This window comes from Brachyistius frenatus, unplaced genomic scaffold (genome assembly GCF_029030835.1).
Source record: "Brachyistius frenatus isolate BFR_SWC_R1_liver_20210118 unplaced genomic scaffold, ASM2903083v1 Contig_110, whole genome shotgun sequence".
NCBI classification, from domain to species: Eukaryota; Metazoa; Chordata; class Actinopteri; family Embiotocidae; genus Brachyistius; species Brachyistius frenatus.
The window spans coordinates 1,172,501-1,194,623 of NW_027210709.1; the positions used below are offsets into that span (position 1 = coordinate 1,172,501).

Consider the following 22,123-nt stretch of genomic DNA (forward strand, 5'->3'; position numbering starts at 1 on the left):
TAATTTTTTAGCCTCACACACACACAGAGAGAGAGAGAGAGAGAGAAGAGTACCTGCTCCGAGCAGAGACCCATTTCGGTGTCAGGGGTACTTTAAGAGGGGTGGTCAAATCCTCTCCAGGCATGTGCTGAGGCGAGCTCCACTGAGGTCCTTTTTCAGCCATTACTGTTGCTACAGAGACAAGAGCTGTACGTGTTGAGGGGGGTGAGACAGGACAACAGTACGGGGGAGATACCTCTTCAAACCTCATGTCCTTTTTGTTTTTTTACTCGCACGTCTTTTTCTGTCCTTGCGCTCTCTTTTTTTTTTTTTTTTTTTTTCGGTTTGGGAATGCGCACTGTATGTTTGACTCATTGTTTCCTGTTTTTTTTTTTATTTTTTTTTTATAAAAGGGCTCCTCTCTCTGGCTGAAGAAGTGTGAAGCTATTCGACTTGGACCGGGCTTCTCTTCTCTTGATTGAACCAACCTCAGGAACTGGTCCGAAAGGAGGACAAAATAGGACAAAACGCACAGCACGCGGAGAGACGGACGGGAGAAGAAAAGGAGGCATTGAAACCCACAGACATGCAGAAGTTGCCACACAGACTGTTTCCAGGTCATAGTGGAGTGGGAGGAGACTGAGCTGGGCTTGGGTTGGTTGTTGTTTCCTTCCTCTGATAAACATCCTCCTCAAAGCTCGCAGCCTTTTTTATTTATTTATTTTTTCACGCATTGACATCTGCCTATTAAGCCTGAGGACTGTTTTTTTTTTTTTTTTTTTAAACTCAGTTAAATGGTCCTAAAAATAATCCATAGACTTAATTAACAAATGAGAGCACAGACAGGAAGACACTACTGAGTCTCTCCAGGTGAGGTGAGAGGGGGGGGAGGGAGGGAGGACAACTCACAGCGTGGACTTTCAGATATTTATGTTACCTTGACAGCAACCAGACATCTTGGCTGCCTGTCCCCATTTTCTTCTGCGGTGGTTCGGTAACCAAGCGATGGCCATGGTGAGTGGGGGCTGGGGAGATCCCAATGGAGGCAGCAACGGGTTGGGGGACAAGAGCTACCTGAGGGGCGAGGAGGAGGACGGTTCTCCCCAGGCCGGGGGCAGCGACATGGAGGCCGCGGACGAGGACAAGGCCTGCGTGGTGGACTGCGTGGTGTGCGGGGACAAGTCCAGCGGCAAACATTACGGCGTGTTCACCTGCGAGGGCTGCAAGAGCTTCTTCAAGCGCAGCGTCAGACGCAACCTCAGCTACACTTGCAGGTGAGACGCGGACCGCGAGGCATGATGGGTAATCTTTGTTGTTGTTTTGACGATGACACGCATGCTCGATTGTAGCCAGAAGAGGATACGAGTTGTAAAATGTATTGTGGTGTCTGGTATTCGTTGCACCGACAGCATGGCTCCTGTGTTGTCTCTCGGTTTTTTGTTTTTTGTTTTTTTTTACCAATTATGATTTTCAAAAACGTTTATTTTACAAATTTATGATTGGAATATACATTTAAATAATTTGTTAGTCCATCCAGAGTTTAGTTCATCGACAAAACATGTTCATCAACTGTTAAATAAAAGATATTTAACATTTTACAAACACAAATTTTGAACATTTTCCAGTTCCTGCTTTTTAAATGTGGAGATTTTTCCCGCTTTTCTTTGTCTTGTAGGTTAGTAAAGTGAATATCGGTGCATTTTGGACTCTTAATCAGACAGAACAAGTATATTTAGTGTGTCGTCTTCGGCGCTGGGGAATTGTGGGGGTGCAAATTTCAATTTCTTTCACATTTTACTGCCTAAAGGATAACTCAATGAATTAAGAAAATAAAAAGGTGAATTGAAAACAAACACGAAGCTGTTAGTTTGCAGCTGTACTTTGCTAGATGTTGTAAATGACTCTCCATTTACATACTTACAATCTTGAATTTAAGGCTACAATTAGTGATTATTTTCATCATCTATCTGATGTCTACTTCAGTTGTTATGCTTTGTCATAACAACAGCCTAAAGCCAAAGATATTATAACTTGTCAGGGCCATGTGATTGCTGGTTATTTGTTCCTAAGTAGTAATTCAAACAATTAACTGTGCAAATATTTTTTTTTCTGCTGATTTAATGGACTAATAATTTCAGTTCTATTTGATTTCAACGAGAATGAAAGCGCTGGTTGTGAACGGTACAGCCATCTGCTCTCTAAGCAAAGTGATGTTGTGCGCAGCCTCATGGAAAACCTCCTAATGCAATATTAATGCTCAGAAGCTCTGTAAACGGGAAGTGTTGGTCTCAGGCTGTAGACACGACTCTTAATCTGCGAACAGCTTGTATGTATATCAAAATGTCTTTGAATAGAAGATGATGACCTTACATCAAGGTTTCTTTTTCACATTTGCGGTGCAGCAGAAGATTAGTTATGTATTTGTCTTTAGGTTAGTACGGTTGTGCTAATTTGTGTGTCGAGGTCAAATCAGATCACACAACCTGACACCCGCGTAAATCCGACTGATTACGTTGGCGCAAACGTATTCATTTCGCAAAAGAAAATACAATCTGCGGTATTGTTTTATGGATAATTAATGACCTATATTCCTGTAATTATCTGTTTACGTTCTCAGGTCAAACAGAGAGTGTCAAATAGACCAGCACCACAGGAACCAATGCCAGTACTGTCGCCTGAAGAAGTGTTTCCGCGTTGGCATGCGCAAAGAAGGTATCTAGCCTGTTCAATGCCTTTCCCAGCCATTCATGTCCTCTGGAGAGAGAAAAAAAAAATGATACACACTGTGGGACATTATATGATTGTACTTGTGCCATACTGGAAATACTTGAATTAATATGAAAATGAAAAAAAGGCAATAATTGGTTTTTTTTTTGGTTGGGAAGGAGGCCTCGGAGAGCCTTCTCATTACTTCCGTCAGCTGCTTTCAGAAAAAAAAAAAAAAAAAATCATTCATGGTGTAGTATTAAATTGTCTTTGTCGTTATCTTGCCTCCTCCACTCCACAGTGCAGAGAAAATGGCACACATGGCTGTCTGGGCCATATCATGGCTCAGCTAGCCATGCGTGTCAGCTCAATGCCATGTACTAAGTGGCTTAATCTAGTGCCTGTGTAAGAGTGACTGAGAGGAATACAGTGCTAAGGCACCTGCGTCCCCGAGTCGTAAGCCTCCGCTTGAAGCTCCGCAAACCATCTGACTTGTTGGCTCGATCGGGAAGAATCCAATACGGGGATTTCACCTTAAGTGGTGGCGCTCAAGTGAATGTCACTCTGCAAGACACACTGAAACAAATAACAAATAAATACCTGAATGCTTCCAAATGTAAAAGGACTTTCGACATTGAAAACACAAGGAAGATATTTCACCTCGTTTTTAATAGGAGTTATGTGATTATAAATACAAATCTTAGTCGTTCTTCCCATAACCGCAGATCATAAAGCATGCTAATGAGACACATTATGGCTCCCTGTAGAGAAATTGCCTTTTCTCACAGGGAGGTCAAAGGTCAGAGGCAGACACTGAGCGGCATTCCCGTGTGGTACGGATTCAGTGTCTTGCTCAAGGACACGTAAGCAGGACAGATGCTTACTACATGAATTCATAACCCCAGATGAGTGAGTCTCCACTCAATAATCTGCCCCTCCGTCTCAGTTTTGGCAATAATGCTTTCTCTGCACCGAGTCATGCTCCGCGGTCTCACAGGAGCGCAGACGCAATCCTCTTTGTGGTTACAGCAGTGTCGTGTTAGATTTTTCCTCCTGAATAAATATTTTAAAGATTTCAAAATTTTATAAGTAAATTCTTGTCACAAAGTCTCTATTTCTGTAGATAACCTTCATTTAGCCTGACGAGAATAGGAACATTTCTCCCCCGGTCTGACACGCTTGCTGAGGAATCGGGTCTGGATTCGATTGTGCCTCCTTTCAATCTTGAAGAATAGCTGCCTAATTGGGTCAAGCCTGTCTGCTGATAATCTGACATACACCGCTGGCTGAACTCAGTTTTAACTTTTCTTTCTCTTGGTTTTCTTCTCCAAATCCCCTCCTTCACCTCCCCTTGTTCTTCACAATTTTCTCCTCTGCCTTCATCTTCTCCTCTCCTCTCCTCTCCTCTCCTCTCCTCTCCTCTCCTCTCCTCTCCTCTCCTCTCCTCTCCTCTCCTCTCCTCTCCTCTCCTCTCCCTCCCCCTCTCCTCCCCTTTGTCCCCCAACCAAACTACAGCAGTTCAACGCGGTCGCATCCCACCTCAGCCGAGCCTCAGCCCCTCCATCACGCCCATAGGTGGTGCCAGTGGGCTTGGAGGTGGCGAGTTCTACAACAACAACAATGGAGGCAGTGGCGGAGGCCAGCCGGTGTCCGAGCTTATTTCCCAGCTGCTGCGCGCCGAGCCGTACCCCAGCAGCCGGTTCGGACACCAGTACAACCAGCAGGCCGGTCCGGATAACGCCATGGGCATCGATAACATCTGTGAACTGGCTGCCCGGTTACTCTTCAGCACTGTCGAGTGGGCCAGAAACATCCCTTACTTCCCTGAGCTGCCTGTGTCAGACCAGGTTAGTAGAGTTCACTTGGAGGACAAAGGTTTGCTGTGTTGGGATGCATACAAGTGTAAAAGACACTGTAAAGGCGATCAAATCACGTTTATAACCAGCATAAATATAGAATGAGTACAGTGAACATTAAAGATGCATGATAACGGTATAGGGGTGTCTGATGAACACGCTCACAAATCCACAGGTGGCCCTGCTGAGGCTGAGCTGGAGCGAGCTGTTCATCCTCAACGCAGCCCAGTCGGCCCTGCCGCTCCACATGGCTCCGTTGTTGGCCGCGGCGGGTTTCCACTCCTCGCCCATGTCCGCGGAGCGCGTGGTGTCCTTCATGGACCAGGTGAGGGTGTTCCAGGACCAGGTGGACAAGCTGACCCGGCTGCAGGTGGACTCTGCCGAGTACAGCTGTCTCAAGGCCATCGCGCTCTTCTCGCCAGGTGATTGCTCCTGCTCACCGGCATCATTTGCCGTTATTGGGACACAGCATACTACGATACTCCCGAGGAAGCCCGTCCGTTGAAGTTGGAGAAAGGTTCAAAGTTCAGTGATAAAACTAAGCAGCAGAGGCTGAGATCTCTTGACTTTTACGGGATACTACATTTCAACTTGATGTACGCCGTCAGGTTTATTTTCCCAGACTAGATAAAGGCCGTCCAGACTCGCAGAGCACATTTTACGGCTCTTTTGCACAGGCTGAGTAAACGGATCCTCAGGTGTACAATCATCTGAGACGACCATCAATGGGGACTGATCACAAAAATCTAAAGTTACTGGACGACAACAGTAAAAGTAGCAGCAAAAGGATGTGCAACTGCAGTGAAGTTTGCCACATTAACCTATGAATTTACCTACGATGGCACCATCTCCTGGCTTATTAATGAAAATGCAGTAACGCTGTACCTGCTGTATAATTTACTGACCGCATTGATCACTGTGCAGCATTGTGCATCTCTGGACTGAGGTCTAAAGAAGTCGCTCGTTGTGTCACCTCTAAAAGCATCAACTTTTGAAAATGATAAGTTTAAGTGAAGCTTAAAGGGTGAAAGTTGTGTGTTTGTCCTCCAGCAGACATCTGTTGAGGCTCTATGTTTGTGTGTTTTCCCCCCCTGCGGGGCGTTTTATCACATTATTTGCCGGGATTTCAACCTTGGCTCATCACGACTCTTTATGTAACCTGCCCACACTATTAAGTAACCGCCTGCTCCTCCCTCCCTTTCAGACGCCTGTGGTCTAACAGACCCAGTCCATGTGGAGTCTCTGCAGGAGAAGGCTCAGGTGGCTCTGACGGAGTACGAGAGGATGCAGTACCCGAGTCAGCCTCAGCGCTTCGGCCGCCTGCTCCTCCGCCTGCCCGCCCTGCGTGCCGTTCCTGCCAGCCTCATCTCCCAGCTCTTTTTCATGCGTCTGGTAGGAAAGACACCCATTGAGACGCTCATCCGTGACATGCAGCTCTCCGGAAGCTCAATCAGCTGGCCCTACGTCCCAGGACAATAGCTCCCCTGATGGACGAGGTCTCCGTCTGGGATTAGTGACGACAGGGACCCGCAGGAAACCTCCTGACTCATCACGATCCATCTGTGTGGGTATCAAACTGCAGTGCCAGCTGGCCGTCATACTGTACTGTACTTTTAACCGCTCAATTCCCCTCCATGAAACGAGCCCTCGTTCTCCACACGGGTCTCCAGAGAAGAGAGAAGCCAGTGCCAGGCTGGAGCTGTCTCGCTGCCAGCCCGGCCGTTCTGGTGCCAGGTCTCGGGCCAGAGACCAGCTCCTCCTGCTGGGCTTCGATATGGCCACCACAGCCAGTCATGTCACCACCTGCATGTCATAGTGACTAAAGACACCACAGTTTCATGTAGAGGGCAGCAGCACCCTGCTATAAATACATCAAGAGGACAAAACTGTCCTGCCGTCGAAAAGTTGGAGGAACAATTTTCCCCCCACATTGGGCTCATTTTCCACGGCTCACCATTTGTGATACAGTGAGCTTTTTAACCACATAACTTAAACCGTGATGACGCAGCGTCATGATTATAATGGATCTAACTGAACGGGCTGGAGCATCAGACAGCCGTGGGCCTCGCTGCCGAAGGGGAACTCCTGAATTTACTGCTCGCTTACCCTCAACGCTGATGAGGAGCCGAGGAGCTGCTAAAAAGGAACAGAAATGAAATAAAACCAAGGAAAAATTCACCAAAGTCTATCATGTCATCCTCAGAGATGGTTTTTAAATAGAATAATTAGTGCACAAAACAAAGGGAAAAAAAAAGCCGACCGGACTCTCATGACTGCCTGACCATCAAGTGAACAGTGCATTTAAATTCATCCACAGGGCTCACTGTTGCTGTAGTTGAAGAAGATTTAAAAAAAAAAAAAAAAAAAAATTAAAAAATAAAAGCCACAGTTACATGAGAACGGACTAATACCTCACGAGACATCAGAATGCTTTAGTCTGATATTTCCTAAACACAAACCTCTGTAAATTGTGTTCACCAGAAACCGCCTTCTTTTTGACAACTGCCTTGTTATTCAGTATGAAATTGGGACACCTATGAATTATGAGTCTTACGAGCATCACAAGCATTTGTCTTGTGTCTTTTTAAAAAGATCCCCAAAGTGATTTTCAGTTGTCTTTCGAATATAAGTTTTGAATTGACTGAATATGGTACATTCAGCATTGTTTGGATCATGCTTCTTTTTTTTTTTTTTTTTTTTTTTTACTGATAAACGGCAGGCTGACATCTAACTTGGGTTCAATCATGAGAAATAATTCACAACAATAATTAGCTTGACAAATGTAGCTGGTGAACAGAGCGTTTATAACCAACACTACCAGTTTACGTTCATTAATACCATTTCTGGGGGTAACAATCTCTTGAAACTGTATGGAAATGTGTATATATATATTGAGGCCAACTTTGTCTTTTTGCATGTTCAAATGTTGTTTTGGATCCCTGTTAAGTTGAGACTGTATCCTTCTTTTACATTACGTAATTCAAGGTTCATTTAAACATTAACGTATTGCTTTCACCGGTAGCTCCTAAATGTTTGTTTTCTTACGTGTATTTACATAAAAATACCTCTGTCATCTGTTCAAATGTCAAAAAAGAAGCTTATCTTAATGGCATTTACAACTAATATGACACAAGAGCGGTTTATGCTCTCATCTCCAAGCAACGAGTCTCTAATGTTGTGAGTGATGTGAGGCAGCGTTGTCGTGGATGAGAAAGGCTGCACTCTGAGGATATTCGATGCCAAAACACACAGTCTATGATGAGTTAAAAGGAAATGGTCCCTGATTCGCTGGTCCACCAGGGTTTACCTCACACGGGTGTCTCAAGAGGCGAGTTTAGAGAATCACAGATATTTTAGGTATTTTAAGGGAAGAAATTTAACATTTCAGCATTTTTTTTCAGTATCTACTGGGTCAAAGGATGTAACCGCTTCTTGATCTACCACCGGGCCTTTTGAAAGTTATTTGGGTATTCTTCCTTTGGTCAACGATTCACACAACCATGTCATAGAGAAGAAAAAAACAAAAAAAGGATAAATATATTATTAATGTTTTCTTATCTTTGTGTTACTGAGTTCTTTAAAGATTTACAAATTCCATGTGTATACGGCAACGTTATTAAAAGAATCAAAAGATGACGATGTGTCTTTTGTTCCATTTTTTTTTTTTTTCAAACTACTTGAAAACTTGTTGTAATTTCATCTGTATGAAGAACACCAAATAAACAGTGCAACATGTACTCCAAAGGCAAAAAGTGTATTCATGAAAACACATTTGTACGCCAACAGAAAGAAAAAAAAACCAAATTTATTTACATAACTTTTGCTCGTCTTCCATTACATTCATTCATTACGTGCAATTTTTTTTTTTCCATATAAAACCGGACATTCATTAGTTCCTATAACAACAAGAGAAGAGTCTGTAGCAGTTAAACACGTATTAAAATAAATTGCGACTAAAAGTACAATCCAACGGCAGATATACAGACGTTAACGGCGCTACGTTGTTAAGCAGTTTACATTAAAACCACACAGAGTAAAAGACATTCAGTAGCTCTATTCTGACAGCTGCAAACGTCAGACACTGTAAACATGAATGAATCAGTGACTGTGAGGCCGGTATGAGGAGGTCAAGTTGGTTTGGGCTCCGGGACGCTCCGTGCAGCGAGAGAAACGGGAGTCCCGAGTGAAGCAATGCGAATTGCTGGGTGAATCCTTGTTTCTTCACGCTCGTCGTCGGTTCATCCTCAGCTGTCCGGACAAGACGATCGACACGCGCACTAACAAAGACCTTGGTCGTAGATTTTCACCAGACGTTTGATGTGGAAAAGTTTTTGCCTATGTTCTTTGCTCTGCTTCTTCTTTGCTTGGTAGTCTGCCGTCTGGGGGAAAACAAAAATATGAACAAGCAGATATTTAAATCAACACTGTCAACTGCAGACCAACCAGTAGTAAAATACATTGGTGTTTTAGGGAATGTGCTCATTCACTCTGTTTCAGAGGTAACAGCGCCATTATGTGTTCTTTAAAAGTTAAGCTTGAACCAGGAGGCACTTAGCTTAGCTTAGCAGAAAGACTACAAACCGTCAAAAACAACTCCCCTGGCTCTGGCTCATACCTGCAAACACATCCAAATCTCACTAGTTAAAGCAAAAAATATGTTAACATTTGCTGAGCCTAGTAATTAATAGGCACCTAATTACACCTATTAATTAATTAATGACAGGGTTATTTTCAGATTGACCACCAAAAAACTAATAGGAAGGAGTGACTTTAACTAACAACACCAAAATGGCTTGGTGGGAAAAAAAAATGATTGACTTTGTATTTCAAGAGAGAAGTTGAATAGAAGTCTATGGAGCCGGAGGCTTTTTTTGGGGCCAACCTCTAGTAGCTCTCGGTGGTATTACAGCTTAAAGAACTTCTGCATTGGCCCAATGTTTTCAGATCCGAAAGCTACATCCACATTTATATACAGTCTGTGGGGTCACCACAGCTACACCAGGAGAACCCGGAGTTATGTATGTAACCAACAGTCTATTCTACTTTAGGTAAAAAAGAAATAAAACATAGAAAAATGCCTAAATGAGGAAAGACCAGTGCCAGCAAAGCCAGTAGAAAGGCCGATGACTGTTCTTTTTTTTTTTTTTCTGGGCTTTAGTTCCACCTCAGCCATGTTCGCAGGCTACTGAGGAAGAGTAACTATGTGTCAGTGCTGGAGCCGCGGTGTAGGACGCCGCGGTGCTGAAATGAAATGAGGTGGCTCAAAACGCTGCCCACGACAAGAAGAAGACCAAGAAGAAAGGGTGGAGGCTTCAAATAAGCCCACCAGGTTGTTTTTTTTGGCTCTCCCGGCACTGCGCAGAATTTTTTTTTGTGTCTTGTAAAACCCTGTGTGCTTTTTAAATTTGCGCTAAATATATCAAATCAAATCAAAATCAAAACCATGCTCATTCCAGCTTTCCGTCCACAGCGGCGAGGATCTCAAAAATGCTGCAGCTCTGCCCACCAAAGTTACACAGGGCAAGAGGTTCAGGGCACAAACTTGGAATGAAAGAGGAGTCACTCTCCCTACAAATCCGTGTACCATCTAAATTATTTTGAAGCTGTTATTTGAAGGTTAAAATCATACATACTGAAGCTTTAACACATTATAGCTGGTTGTTTTAGTCGATATACAATTTTTGCAAACGTTTGCTTTACGGCCATATATTTGCCAAACTAGACTGTTCCTTGTACTTTGTGTTTTGCTTTCTATTTTAGTGAGAGTTCATATTTGGTGAGTTGCTAGGTAACTGCTGACTCCAGGTAGTCACTGCTTGCAGCCAAGAAATGTAGTCTTTGGACAAAGCCAGCTGTTTCCTCCCGCGTTCAGTCTTTATCCAACAATAAGCTCACTGGCTGTCGACTGCAGCTCAGTACGAGTGATAGCCATCTTTTTTTTGTTTGTTTGTTTCTAAGCTAAAGCCTCAAAGTGAATGAGTATTTTACCCTGTTCTGTTAACTTCATAATATGGTACCATACGTCTTATTCCACTTACCTTTTTTAGATCTTTCAGTCGGTTATATTCATCTGCCACACCCTGAAAATGGAAATAGAAATGTTCTCATTGAATTGTTTATGTCATAAACAATATTAATGAATTCTGAAATTTTAGCACAAAAATATAGAATCCTGACCATTTTAAATCCTCTTGACTAAAACAAAAAGAAGCATTATATAAATACATAAATAACTTGCATAAAATTGAGTGAATTCTGGCTTGATTTATCTTCACTGCTCGTGGTTCTCTGTGCACTGGACTGCAGATAATCTAAGCTGCTGGGTATAATTAAAAGGCACAGCTATGACTAGATATTCTCCTGGCAGTCGACCCGACATTTTTCCATTCTGCGCTCCTCCCTCCTCTTTTTTCTCTACCTGGTACTTCGTGGAACCTTCGTCCAACGTGTCCAGTTCTCGGCTCAGCTTGTGCATCTGGTCACTGATGTCATCCATTTCAGTACAGAGGCTCTTATAACGACACAGATCTGACTCGAACTCTTTCTTGTACTTGTGGCGCTGCTCGTCTGAAATTATCTCTGGGTACAGCCTGGAATAAGACATGAATATTATTTAATCATTATTAAATTAAAACCATTATTGAGGCCGTGGCAAATACAGAGGAGAATGCAATTTAATTTTTTTTTTTATTTTATTTTATTTTTTTATCAGTATCTTCATCCGTAAAGCCTCTGAACAAGCATGTACACACGACAACTCTTCGGTGAACTCTTCTTTAAATTTGTGGTTTGAGTCTTTATGTTATATTTCCTGTTTTTTTTTTTTTTTTTTTTTAATTGTGTGAATAATTGGAACTGCCCGAAAAAGGCTTTCCTTGTCTCGTCTAAATACTTGCGGGTGTTAAATGGCAGCAGAGCGTTGACCCACCTGTACAGGTGACCTGTGTGGTCGCGGTCCAGCTCGTTGCCAGTGTCTCCTGTGGTGTAACCGGTCTCATACTGGGACTCGACCACCACCTGAGCAGCAGGAATGGGCTCCGTGTCCTTCCTCTCGTCCGTCTTCACAGGATGAGGACGAGGCTTCCTGAGGCTGTTGGCCTCGTCCGAGGAGCTGCTGGAGAAAGCTGCGGCCCTGCTGCTCTGGTACAGCGGCTCGGCAACGCGGCTGTTACTGTTGTCTGCAGAGAAACTGTGTGGAAAAACACGATGCTGGTATAAGGTGACTGATGTCAATGGTAGCGTCAGCATGCTAACGTTCTCGTGACAATGCTAACATGTTAATCAGGTGTAATATTCATTATGATCACCATCTTTGAAGTTTCAAACGCTTGCAATGCTAATTGCTGACGTGCAACATTGCTGCATGGTGGCAGTTGCAAATCAGCATGAAATACAAAGCACAAATGGGGCTGTTGAGGAAATCATGGGGTTTATTTGATCATAACATAAAGTACTGGGCAAGGTTTATTTACAGATGTGTGATCAACTCCTCCTACAAACATGTTTACATGTTGTTTACTTTAATAATCTGCATATTCAAAAGCAAAATTATTTCAAAAGTCTGTGTGAGAGTTTAACAGGTAAACGCCCAATGTTTTGATTTCTTCACCAAATGAACTTTAATGAAGATCAAAATCATAAAAACAAATCACCATAACTGATCTGTTTTACACCGAACACGTGTTTCGTCAATTTTTTATTTTTTTTTATTATTGTCTGGAGAGCAGATTAACCGAATCATCAATCAGCGTCCTTACAGGAAGTGAGATGTGTGCATTTTAAGGTTCAGGACCGATGCATGTTTTTCTAATGTGTCCTGTTCTTTGAGCACAAACCGCACCGTGGTTTTCTCATGTCATGGACTCTTCAGCTGTCACCGTCACTCACCTGTTGATTTTATAGTTTCCCTCACTGTGGATGCTGACTGTTCCGTTGCCGTAGGAGACCACACTGTGCTCCGCCCTCAGGTCAGGTGCTGTCGGTGCCAGCTGGGCGCTGCGCACTTCTCCAACATGGTTCACCTAAGAATACAGGCACGCTTCATTTACAATCCGTTTGTTTAATGATTCTTCTATTGAGTGACGACATGTTAAATATCACAGTGCCAGTAATTCAATTCTGTTCATGCGGAGAAGGAAAACGATGACAACAGAAAACACAAACGATGTGATCTTTATGTCTTTTGAGTCTTCTGAAACATAACGACATATTTAGCATCATGATATATACAAGAAAATCCTCACGTGGTATCAAATGTATTTTTTTTTTTTATGCTGGGAGGAAAACCTTGCACCAAATCTGTCACATAAGCAGTGAAGTGCGGAGCGGGAGACTTTTCAGCACCGAACATCACACTGTGCTCTTGGCACACTTGGCTGAGAGAAGCTGTGTCACCGCCAGACATGCATGCATCTAGCCAGACAGATACAAGGACAGACACACACACACACACACACACACACACACACACACACACACACACACACACACACACACACACACACACACACACGCACACACACAGGCGGTAGACTTGGCCCCAACGTGACAGCTCTCACATCCGTTAGCCCCAGAGACTGAAAGTCCTTCCTTTCAGATTTCCAGGATGAGCTGCCTCTCACCTCAATTTCATTCTTTTCAACAAGTAACGCAGCCAAATTAATTAGAGGGACACGTACGACGACAAACATGACGTGAAAATGCACGTCACCAGTGTGTGTGAAAACGTACACATCCGTATCATCGTGAGCACACAGAAGAGGCTCAGTAAAATCAGCACGCGCTCACCAAACTGAAAATTTGAACACGTACAGTGTAACACAGCGACATTACAGCCACTGAATTGGAAGTAAAACATGACAAAATATGACATAGTCAAAAGAAAACATCCTCAAATGAAACAAAGACCAATACAACCGCATTATGCCACATGTAATCCACTGTAATAATGCATCATTCATGACTGCTTGTCTTTGACCTATTTCTGGATCAGAGTGTAGTCAAATAGGATGAAGATCCAGTGAGTTGATGTGAATGTCTGAAAAAGGCAGAATGTGAAATAGATCTCATGAATGTGGAGTCGCAGGACATGTGGGAGAAAAAAAATTAAAAAAACAAAGCTGCAGGGAATCTGATACACTGCAGCAGAAAGGTGCTGATATTAATGCCTTAGCTTCTCAGTCCGGACAGTATTTGTGAAAAGGACACTTTCCGACAAAGAAATCTAAATGTCCAAAGTATTTTTAATGCTGCAACTAATAATTGTTTTTTTTTTATGGCCGACTAAATCCACAGAAATTTGTAATTAAATGATTGTCTATAAAAGGTCTAAAATGATCACACATTTCTCTCTAACGTGATAAAATGGTTCGAAAAAAACTCAAATTTACGTGTAATATAAAAGATAGTTTTTTAAGAAAATGCAACTTGCAAACATTTCGCAGTCCATTTAAAGAAAAAAAAATGAACAATTTTGCACTTCCATTCATATTTGTTTGTGTTGCTTGATCATAATTTTGACTTAGAATTTCTGCAAAATTAAATATTTTTACATCCTTGTAAAATAACTAATTTAGAATTTTTTGGAGGAGCCACAGACGTGACAGAATCATGTTTATAATCTGGTTTCGGGTCTCCTCCTCGTCTCTGGGGTAGTTACCGATGTTGATGAATATTAATTGGGTCTCCTATACGACACATGCAACATACAGTTTTCAAACATGCTGTTTTTGCTTTTAATCTAGTTTCACTCCATTCTTCTCTCTTTTCCAGTTGTGTCGAATGAAGCAGCGCCTTCACAGACTGAATCATTTAGTGCCACCACACTCTGTAGGGATTCACGCAGCAACACAGAGGCAACTCAACCCCTTTTATATATTATACATGCCACATACATTATATATGCCTCCCTGCAAGGCAAGCATCTTCACTGCGATACAACAGAGCCCCAGAATAGGACCGGCATCTCGATGAAGCGACTCGCTGCTCACTTTGCAGTGTTGGGCGGTATGTAGGCCAAGACCTCGCTGGAGAAACTGATGAATGTGTCCCTTCCCCTTCCATAATGAGCCATGGTGGACATGATACATTCAGAGCACACTACTCCTCTAATAGATTAATCACTGCTAAACACCTCACCAGGCTACTGCTGTGAAGTACAAACAGCACAGAGCTCGACAGCAGCATGAACACCTAATTGCTTAAGCCCTGATGCTCCTGGACTGTGGCTGTCAAAACTGGACGACCAATCTGAAGGGTCAGCTAAAATTTCTGACACACACATTCACGTAGACTATCTCTGACTTTATTCAAACATTTTTTTATTTTTTTTATTTTCTTGTGTAATACTGGGTACCGTCATCTTTTCAGGCCTCCAAAAAAAAAAAATAAATGAAACCGCCAGAGAGCCTAAATTATTCTTTGATTGAATTGTTGAATATTCATGTTCACATTGAAGTCACAACCTGCGTGTGATGAAGCTTTGCAAATAGACAAACTGTGTTTTTGTGAGATGCAAAGAAAGTGAACGGACGGTATCTGAATGTGCGGTTCCCACTGCAAAGTATGGGGGAGGAAGAGGTGTCATAGTGTGTGTGTGTGTGTGTGTGTGTGTGTGTGTGTGTGTGTGTGTGTGTGTGTGTGTGTGTGTGTGTGTGTGTGTGTTGGAGGGAGGGGGGGGGGGGGCTTTGCTGCCGACACTATTAATGATAGATTCACAATTCAAGGCAACACCCAACCAGCAGGATTACCACAACATGATGTGCAGCAGCACAGCAGCACATCATCCATCCTGGTTTACAGTTAATGGGACCATCAGTTGTTTTTTAGCAGGACAATGAACCAAAACACACCTCTAAGCTCTGTGAGGGGTGTTTGAACGAGAAGCAGCAAGCTGAATCAGATGATCTACGACCTAAACCCAGCTGAGATGGTTTGAAAAGTAGCCAAAAAGTGCTCCTTCAAGGGAACTCCTTCAAGACTGTTGGAAAAGCTGCAGGCGACGACCTCGTGAAGCTTGTTGAAAGAATGAAAAGTGTGCAAATGTGGTTACATTGAGAAGTGTTTTGTCTTCTTTTGTTACTGACATGAGTCCAAAAGTGTTGAATAGTTTTGATGTCTTCAGTATTGTTCCAGCATGTAGACAAGCAAAACCAGTGAATGAGTAGGTGTGTCCGAAGTTTTGACTGATACTGCAGTTTGAATTCCTAGTTTTCATTTTTCTGTGGATTAAATCATAATTCACACGACCTCAAGAGGTCGCTCATTGAAAACTAAAAAAAACCAACGTTTCAAGTGCTGTCAATTTTATGGTGAGGACTCTTTTATCATGAGGCCACACCTCGAGTCCTTCGGTGTGTAGTTGTAACTGCTGCCTTTTAATTCCTCTGACTGATAATTTATGTCATCCAGGCTAACAAATACAGAGAAAAACAGGAAAGTGCAACTCTTCTTGGCTCTCTGGTATTATACCAGATAATTATGAACACAAATGCTGAAAAATACACTATATTAAAAAATCTTGTGTATAAAGTCTAAGAATTTGTCAAGTTGAGAGTTCAGAGTAATACTTTAAGGTGGATGTTGTATTTGGCTATGTTTTCGGCTAAGTATATGGAGAATAGTGTCAGTATAAAATTACTAAGTGAAGCATAATTAGCTTTCTATGAAAAGTTTATGCATCACTGTCTTGTTTTGTGAGTTGTGTAATTTGGACAGCTTTGATCATTTAAAACTTTCTACAGATCTATACTTGTCTTAAATGTTTTCTTAAAACATAAAGACTTATTTACAACATACTTTGTCTGGTTCCAAATGAATCAGTCCATCCATAAACAAACGTGTGATTGTAACTGTGTGCAGGAAATGTGTACGTGATAATCTTTTCCGGTAAACTGAAACTTGGAAGCTGTCTCCTTAACCATGAGGTGAATTGCTTATTACAGGAGACTCCTGACCCGTTTCCTGTCACAAAGGATCATATAAAGCTGCCTCACAGTCGTTCTTATTCAGTTTCTGTGCAGCTGTTATCACCAGTCTGGTTAATGATCAGTCAGAGTGAAACCTGGGTGTGCCGCAGATAAACACTCCCTGAATTAACACCAGCAGGTCATCTGAGAGTGGGAAACTCAACGGTCACGATAGAGACATGAAAATCATGACAATGTGTTAATATGAACCCTGAGAAGTCCTACTTGCTGCCTGCTTGCTACAACTGTATGAGGTATTATACAACAAGTAATACCGACCAAGAAATCGAACTGTTAACTGTACATTTGGAACGTGCTCAATTCAGCACACTGTGCTCATCACTGGAAAATATCACTCTGCCATCTCCATGGCAACTTTGTGAGCTAGTGGGTTATTTTTTTTTTTTTTATTAAATCAACTTTTTTTCATGAATATATTTCATGGTCCTGTTAGATTGCTGCAAGATCAACCCATTATACAGCTGTGTGCCTTTCTTGTTTTGTGGCCGCAGCGAAAATGTTTTTGAAAGGCTAAACTTCACTAAATTTGGATTGAAGCAGAATATTTCATTAGATAAAAACATGTTGTGAATTTTGGAAATGATGACATCTATCTTTTTTTTTCAATGAATTTGGACTTTTTGATTTTACACTGCTTTTGAAGAACTGTTAAGCCTATTGGGTTTGGATCATATCAGCTGTGCCGGTGAGTGGGTAACACGGTGCCACTATAAAAAAAAAAAAACATGTGCCCACGGTTTTCTTTTTTTCCAACAGATATCTTAGTAACAACAAGATTCATCTAGCGAAGCAGTTTTGTTTTTCTGCGTGTGGTATTTATTCGGTTTAAGAAATCCCATGATCTCTAGGAATCATTTAAACGGTCTCTGTTGCGAGGTCGTTACGAGGGGTCGGCCTACTTGATGGATTAGTTAACATTGCATACAAGAAATAAGAGTTTACTGCCGGGACTGATTGTTTTCCAGTTATTAGTCTTAATATTGTATGTACTGCCATGCAAACGGAGATCGCACTAACAAATCCAACCCCCATTCATCCTCTGTTAACATATCATGAAGAAATAAATAACAAACACAGTGAGATATGACTCACCCAGTCCTGTACATCCTGCCCCTCCGACTGCCTGACCAGCGGCTGGTCCCAGTAGATATTAGCTTTTCCGTGACGCCAAATCTTGCTGCGGGTCTTGTAGGCGTAGTAAGCAGAGAAGGACAACGCCAACACCACCATCAGACCCAATACAAACGCCACCGCCTGAGGAAAGAGAGTACATTATAGATCCGAATATATGAGTGAATACAGAATGAATACAACAAAAATAGAAAAGAATGAAATGGAATAATCCCTCTAACCTCCTCAGGGTCCATGTAGCAGTAGTGGTGCAGGTATTGATTGTACATGGGGAACCCTCCGGGAAAGCCGGCCCCCACGCTGCCGCTGAGGCTGGGGCTGCCCTGGATGTTCTGGCACATCATCAGCATGGGGTTGTACAACATGCTCTGTGAGCTCTGAGACATCGGGTTCACCCCGATCACAAAGATGATGTCGATGATGCCCTACAGAAGCCAAAACCGAGATTTAACCACAGTGATGATTGACATTCTTTCTACGCACAAAGAGGTCCCACTCTGGCTTTACTTCCTGCAGTAATGTTGTGTTGAGGTAGATCAGTGACTGATCGAGCTTAAAGCCACGGCGCTAATCAATATACAGTATTTATATCAACAGTGGATCAAGTGACTGTGTACAATGTGAATGTGGCTGCTCTTATTGATGAACCCGCAGAGAGTTGTCACCTAATCATCCTGTCAGCTCAACTGACCGAGCGGCGAGCAGCTTTTCTCTATAAATAAAAGCTCTAAAACTCCCCGCGCAGCACCAAACAGCAGGAAGCTAAAACAGGCAACACTCTTCTGACAGGTCTGCTATGTTTAAATATAGATTTCATTGTTGTGTTGACATTTTGTTCAGTTTTATTTTAAGTGTAAAACCACCATGTAACGTGACCCCAAAACACTTTACAGTCACAATAGAACACAGAAACTAATTAAAAGAACAAAAAACACATTAAAAACATCAATGCAAAAAACAAAAACAAAAAAAACAACCTCAGACCAAAAGCAACAACACTTCAAAGTGTGTAGCAGTTACTATGAGGTTTCTTATACAGAAAAGATGTTATCCTAATAAAGAAGAGCATGCGCCTGCCTCCCAAACCCACACTGGGATCTGGTTCCACAGCAGAGGAGCCTGAAAGCTGAAGGCTCTGGCTCCCATTCTACTTTTGTTGGGATAATATGGAACTATAAGCTCTTGAAATATGATGTATCTTGGTCATTTAGTGTGTTATAGGTAAAAAGTAGGAATTTAAATTCTACACGTGGTTTCACAGGGAGCCAGTAAAGAGAAGCTAATACGAGAGAAGCATTATGTCTCTTGCAAACTTCTGTCAAAACTCTCACTGCAGCATCTTGAATCAGCTGGAGGCCTTACAGACAGTTGTTGGGACATCCTGACAATTGTCCAGCCAAGAGGTAACGAATGCATGAAGTACTTTTTCTGCATCATTCTGAGACAGGATCTTCCTAATTATGACAATATTGCACAGGTGAAAGAAACAGTTTGCTTAATGTGAGGGATAAAGGACATATCCTGGTACTAGGGTTTCTCACAGTCATGATGGAGGTCAAGGCAAAATTTAGATTTTGATATAAACAACTGAAGAAATGACTCTCTGTAATGTGAAACAATAACTAGTGATCCCAGACACAGCTTTTGATAAAAGTCTGTAGACAGATCATTTTGTATAATCACACAAAGCAATGAAACAGTTATAGATTATAGAAGGAAGACAAGAGACTGGACTCAATAGACTAGAATAAAATCTAGCTAAAACGTGGTTATTTTGACTTTCTCTTGTAAACTAGAAACACCGGAAACTCGTTGACTTTCTTATTATTACACCACCTGTATGTCCATCTAATAATCTACAGCAGACTGCAGCATGTTTCTCTGAGTGCTGATGAAAGTCATTCTGAGCAAATCACTAACTGACTAATAATACAATAAAGTGAGATAACTCAGAGATTTTAAAAAAACAACAACAACAACAACATATCTGTCACTGGATTTTTGTTTTTATTTGGAGGTTAGGCGGACTCACCTGAAGGGCCGCTAAGATGATATCACAGATGAACACAGTGAGGTAGAACCTGCATCCGCGCATAACCCGGGACCGTGAGAAGCTCCCCACCAGGAACCCCAGGGACACCAGGAAGTTGATGGCCGCCATAGAAATCATTGCTGCCTTGGCAGACTGCGGCGTCATGTAGGAGCTGCCGTAGCCGTAGCTGCCTCCGTAATATCCTGACCCCATCCCTGACACGCTTCCAGCGTTCCCCACGCCGTAGCCCCCGTACCCAAATCCATTCATGTCCCACACCAAGGTGGAAGCCACGAAGGCGAAGATGAGGAAACACATGAGCACTGTGGCTCCTTGGAAGGTTTTGACAAAACCAGGAGGCGAGAGCCAGCGGTAGAATTGTTGAGGCCTCTCTTCCACGTAGTAGGAGTCCGGAGGGAGATTGTGGGTGTCGGGGACATACTGGCTCTGGGGGGAATGGACGCTCCTCGGGGGATAGAAGCTGTGGGAGGTGGTGCTGTAAGGAGGGCTGTACACCGGGGGGCTATCGTAGTACCGAGGCTCATGCATGGTTCACTGGATATTAATGCAATTCCACCTGGAAGACACGTGACAAATAAGGTGACATTAATTCATGGGGAAAGACAAGTGTTTGATCTGTGTTGCAATATCATCACAACCAATTTATAAAGCTTGTACATATCTCACCACTACAAAATAATGCATTTAATAGCAGCTTCGAAGGTGGTTAATAGCACAACTCTAACCTGTTGTTGTCGTCTCAGTCCTCTGGAGGGATGCTTCGCCGAGTAAAAATGACTTTTAAAATTTAAAGTGCGTGCCCTCCAAATGCCTGTTCCTTTGTCCTCCGTTAATTTAACGAAATTAATCTTTTGGTTTTGAGCACTCTTTTGCTGCACAGCATGCACCTCTCTGCCCTTCGCTCACCTCAGTCCGTCCCTGAACCCTCTCTCCGGTATCACTGACCCACACTTCATCAATGTAGAGGAACTCAACCCAACAGGCTTCAATAATTCAGACGGACAGCAGATAAGAGGCGAGCCAGGGCAGCCACGCGTGGTGTTTACTGCAGGGGGAGAACCACAGACGTGCTCCATCCCCTCCATCTCCATCTCCATCTACATGGTGGCTGGATTACCTGTGTGCACCTGCTGAGTGTCAGCCCGCCAGAGAGGGGAAGCCACAACAAACAGTCAGGCGACGCAGAACGGCTTGGATTTTGTCATTAAATGTGTATTTAACGGTTTAAATTAGCTCTCAGAAAATATGAAAACAAAACTAATTCTTCAATTTTCAATCAATTCCTCTTTTTTTTAGGAGTACTGTATACCTGTAACTCCACCTACTTTATTAATTCACCACCTGAACGAAATATATTCATTCATACTGGGAAACAATAAAATAAGTTAATACCTGGTCAGCCTCAATATTAAAGCATTAACTCCACTTTCCATTTCCAGTGAAATATTTGACCACTTTATTAGGTACAGGTAAAAAAATTAATAAAAAAATAAAACGAGTCACAAGTCTTTTCCAGAAGCTTCAAATGGCTTCTTCTTTAAACATTCAGCATGTCAGATAGACTGAAACAATTAATAATAGGAACTCTTACTTTAAATGCGAGCTACAAAACTTCAAAAAAAAAAAAACAATCAATAGGAACATGACACAACTTACCCAGAAGCGTCCCTTAACTTTGTCCCCGTCCAGCTCAGCTGCCCTCACACCACGTCATGCCTCTTTAACGTCACAGCGTCCGCTTTATGCCTCATCGACCATCGAAAACGTCCACGTTTTCCATGATGGCCTTTTCCGGACAAAAGAGCCGTAAATGAAACCTACCTGACTCACGGCTGGACCTTGGTCTGACTTTCTCAACGGGGTCAAACTTCAACGACTTCCGACCTGCCTCTACCACGTGCTCTCAGTTAGTGGACTAAATCAGGCTCGAGCTCAAATTAAAGATTCAAGACTGCATATCAAGTATCCTCTTTACCATTAGGTCCAGTCCAGACCATGCAACAGACTAATACTTTTTAAGCTATGAATGTTTTGATAAACCATCACATTATATTGACTAATAGGTTATTATGGGGAGGCTGTGGCTCAGACCACAAGGTTGGTGGTTCGATCCCCAGCTCCTCCTGTCCACATGCCTAAGTGTCCTTGAGCAAGACACTGAACCCTAAGTTGCTCCGCTGTGTGAATGTTCTCTTGATGGCAGCACCTTGCATGGTGATCTGTCTCATTAGTGTGTGAATGGGTGAATGGGAAACCCATGTTAAAGCGCCTTGAGACCGAAAGGCGATAAAGCCCTATACAAGTACAGACCATTTACCATTTATTCACATGGCATTATGTCACATAAGAATAATAGTAAAAATGATAAATTTATTGATGCTGTCTTGGTGGTCTGCCTGTAATCATACGAT

At 42.5% G+C, this 22,123-nt stretch overlaps 2 protein-coding genes across 5 annotated transcripts in view; one reads left to right on the top strand and one right to left on the bottom strand.

The window, feature by feature from the left end:
- Window positions 1–8,293, top strand: part of nr2f6a (nuclear receptor subfamily 2, group F, member 6a) — a 9,172-nt gene extending 879 nt beyond the window's left edge. Inside the window, exons 1-6 of one of the 4 annotated variants that reach the window (XM_069712443.1) lie at window positions 708–849; window positions 904–1,253; window positions 2,597–2,691; window positions 4,201–4,532; window positions 4,717–4,963; window positions 5,746–8,293. In XM_069712443.1, the coding sequence (XP_069568544.1) occupies window positions 985–1,253; window positions 2,597–2,691; window positions 4,201–4,532; window positions 4,717–4,963; window positions 5,746–6,020 (1,218 nt within the window). In that variant the 5' untranslated portion in view covers window positions 708–849; window positions 904–984 and the 3' untranslated portion in view covers window positions 6,021–8,293. The other 3 variants (XM_069712446.1, XM_069712445.1, XM_069712447.1) reach the window with 3 other exon arrangements.
- LOC138629003 (uncharacterized) overlaps window positions 8,277–22,123 on the bottom strand; it is a 20,300-nt gene continuing 6,453 nt past the window's right edge. The window contains 8 exon segments of the mRNA XM_069712442.1: window positions 8,277–8,920; window positions 10,580–10,621; window positions 10,960–11,131; window positions 11,470–11,730; window positions 12,429–12,562; window positions 17,621–17,782; window positions 17,881–18,084; window positions 19,692–20,246. Of these exon segments, the coding sequence (XP_069568543.1) occupies window positions 8,819–8,920; window positions 10,580–10,621; window positions 10,960–11,131; window positions 11,470–11,730; window positions 12,429–12,562; window positions 17,621–17,782; window positions 17,881–18,084; window positions 19,692–20,246 (1,632 nt within the window). The 3' untranslated portion in view covers window positions 8,277–8,818.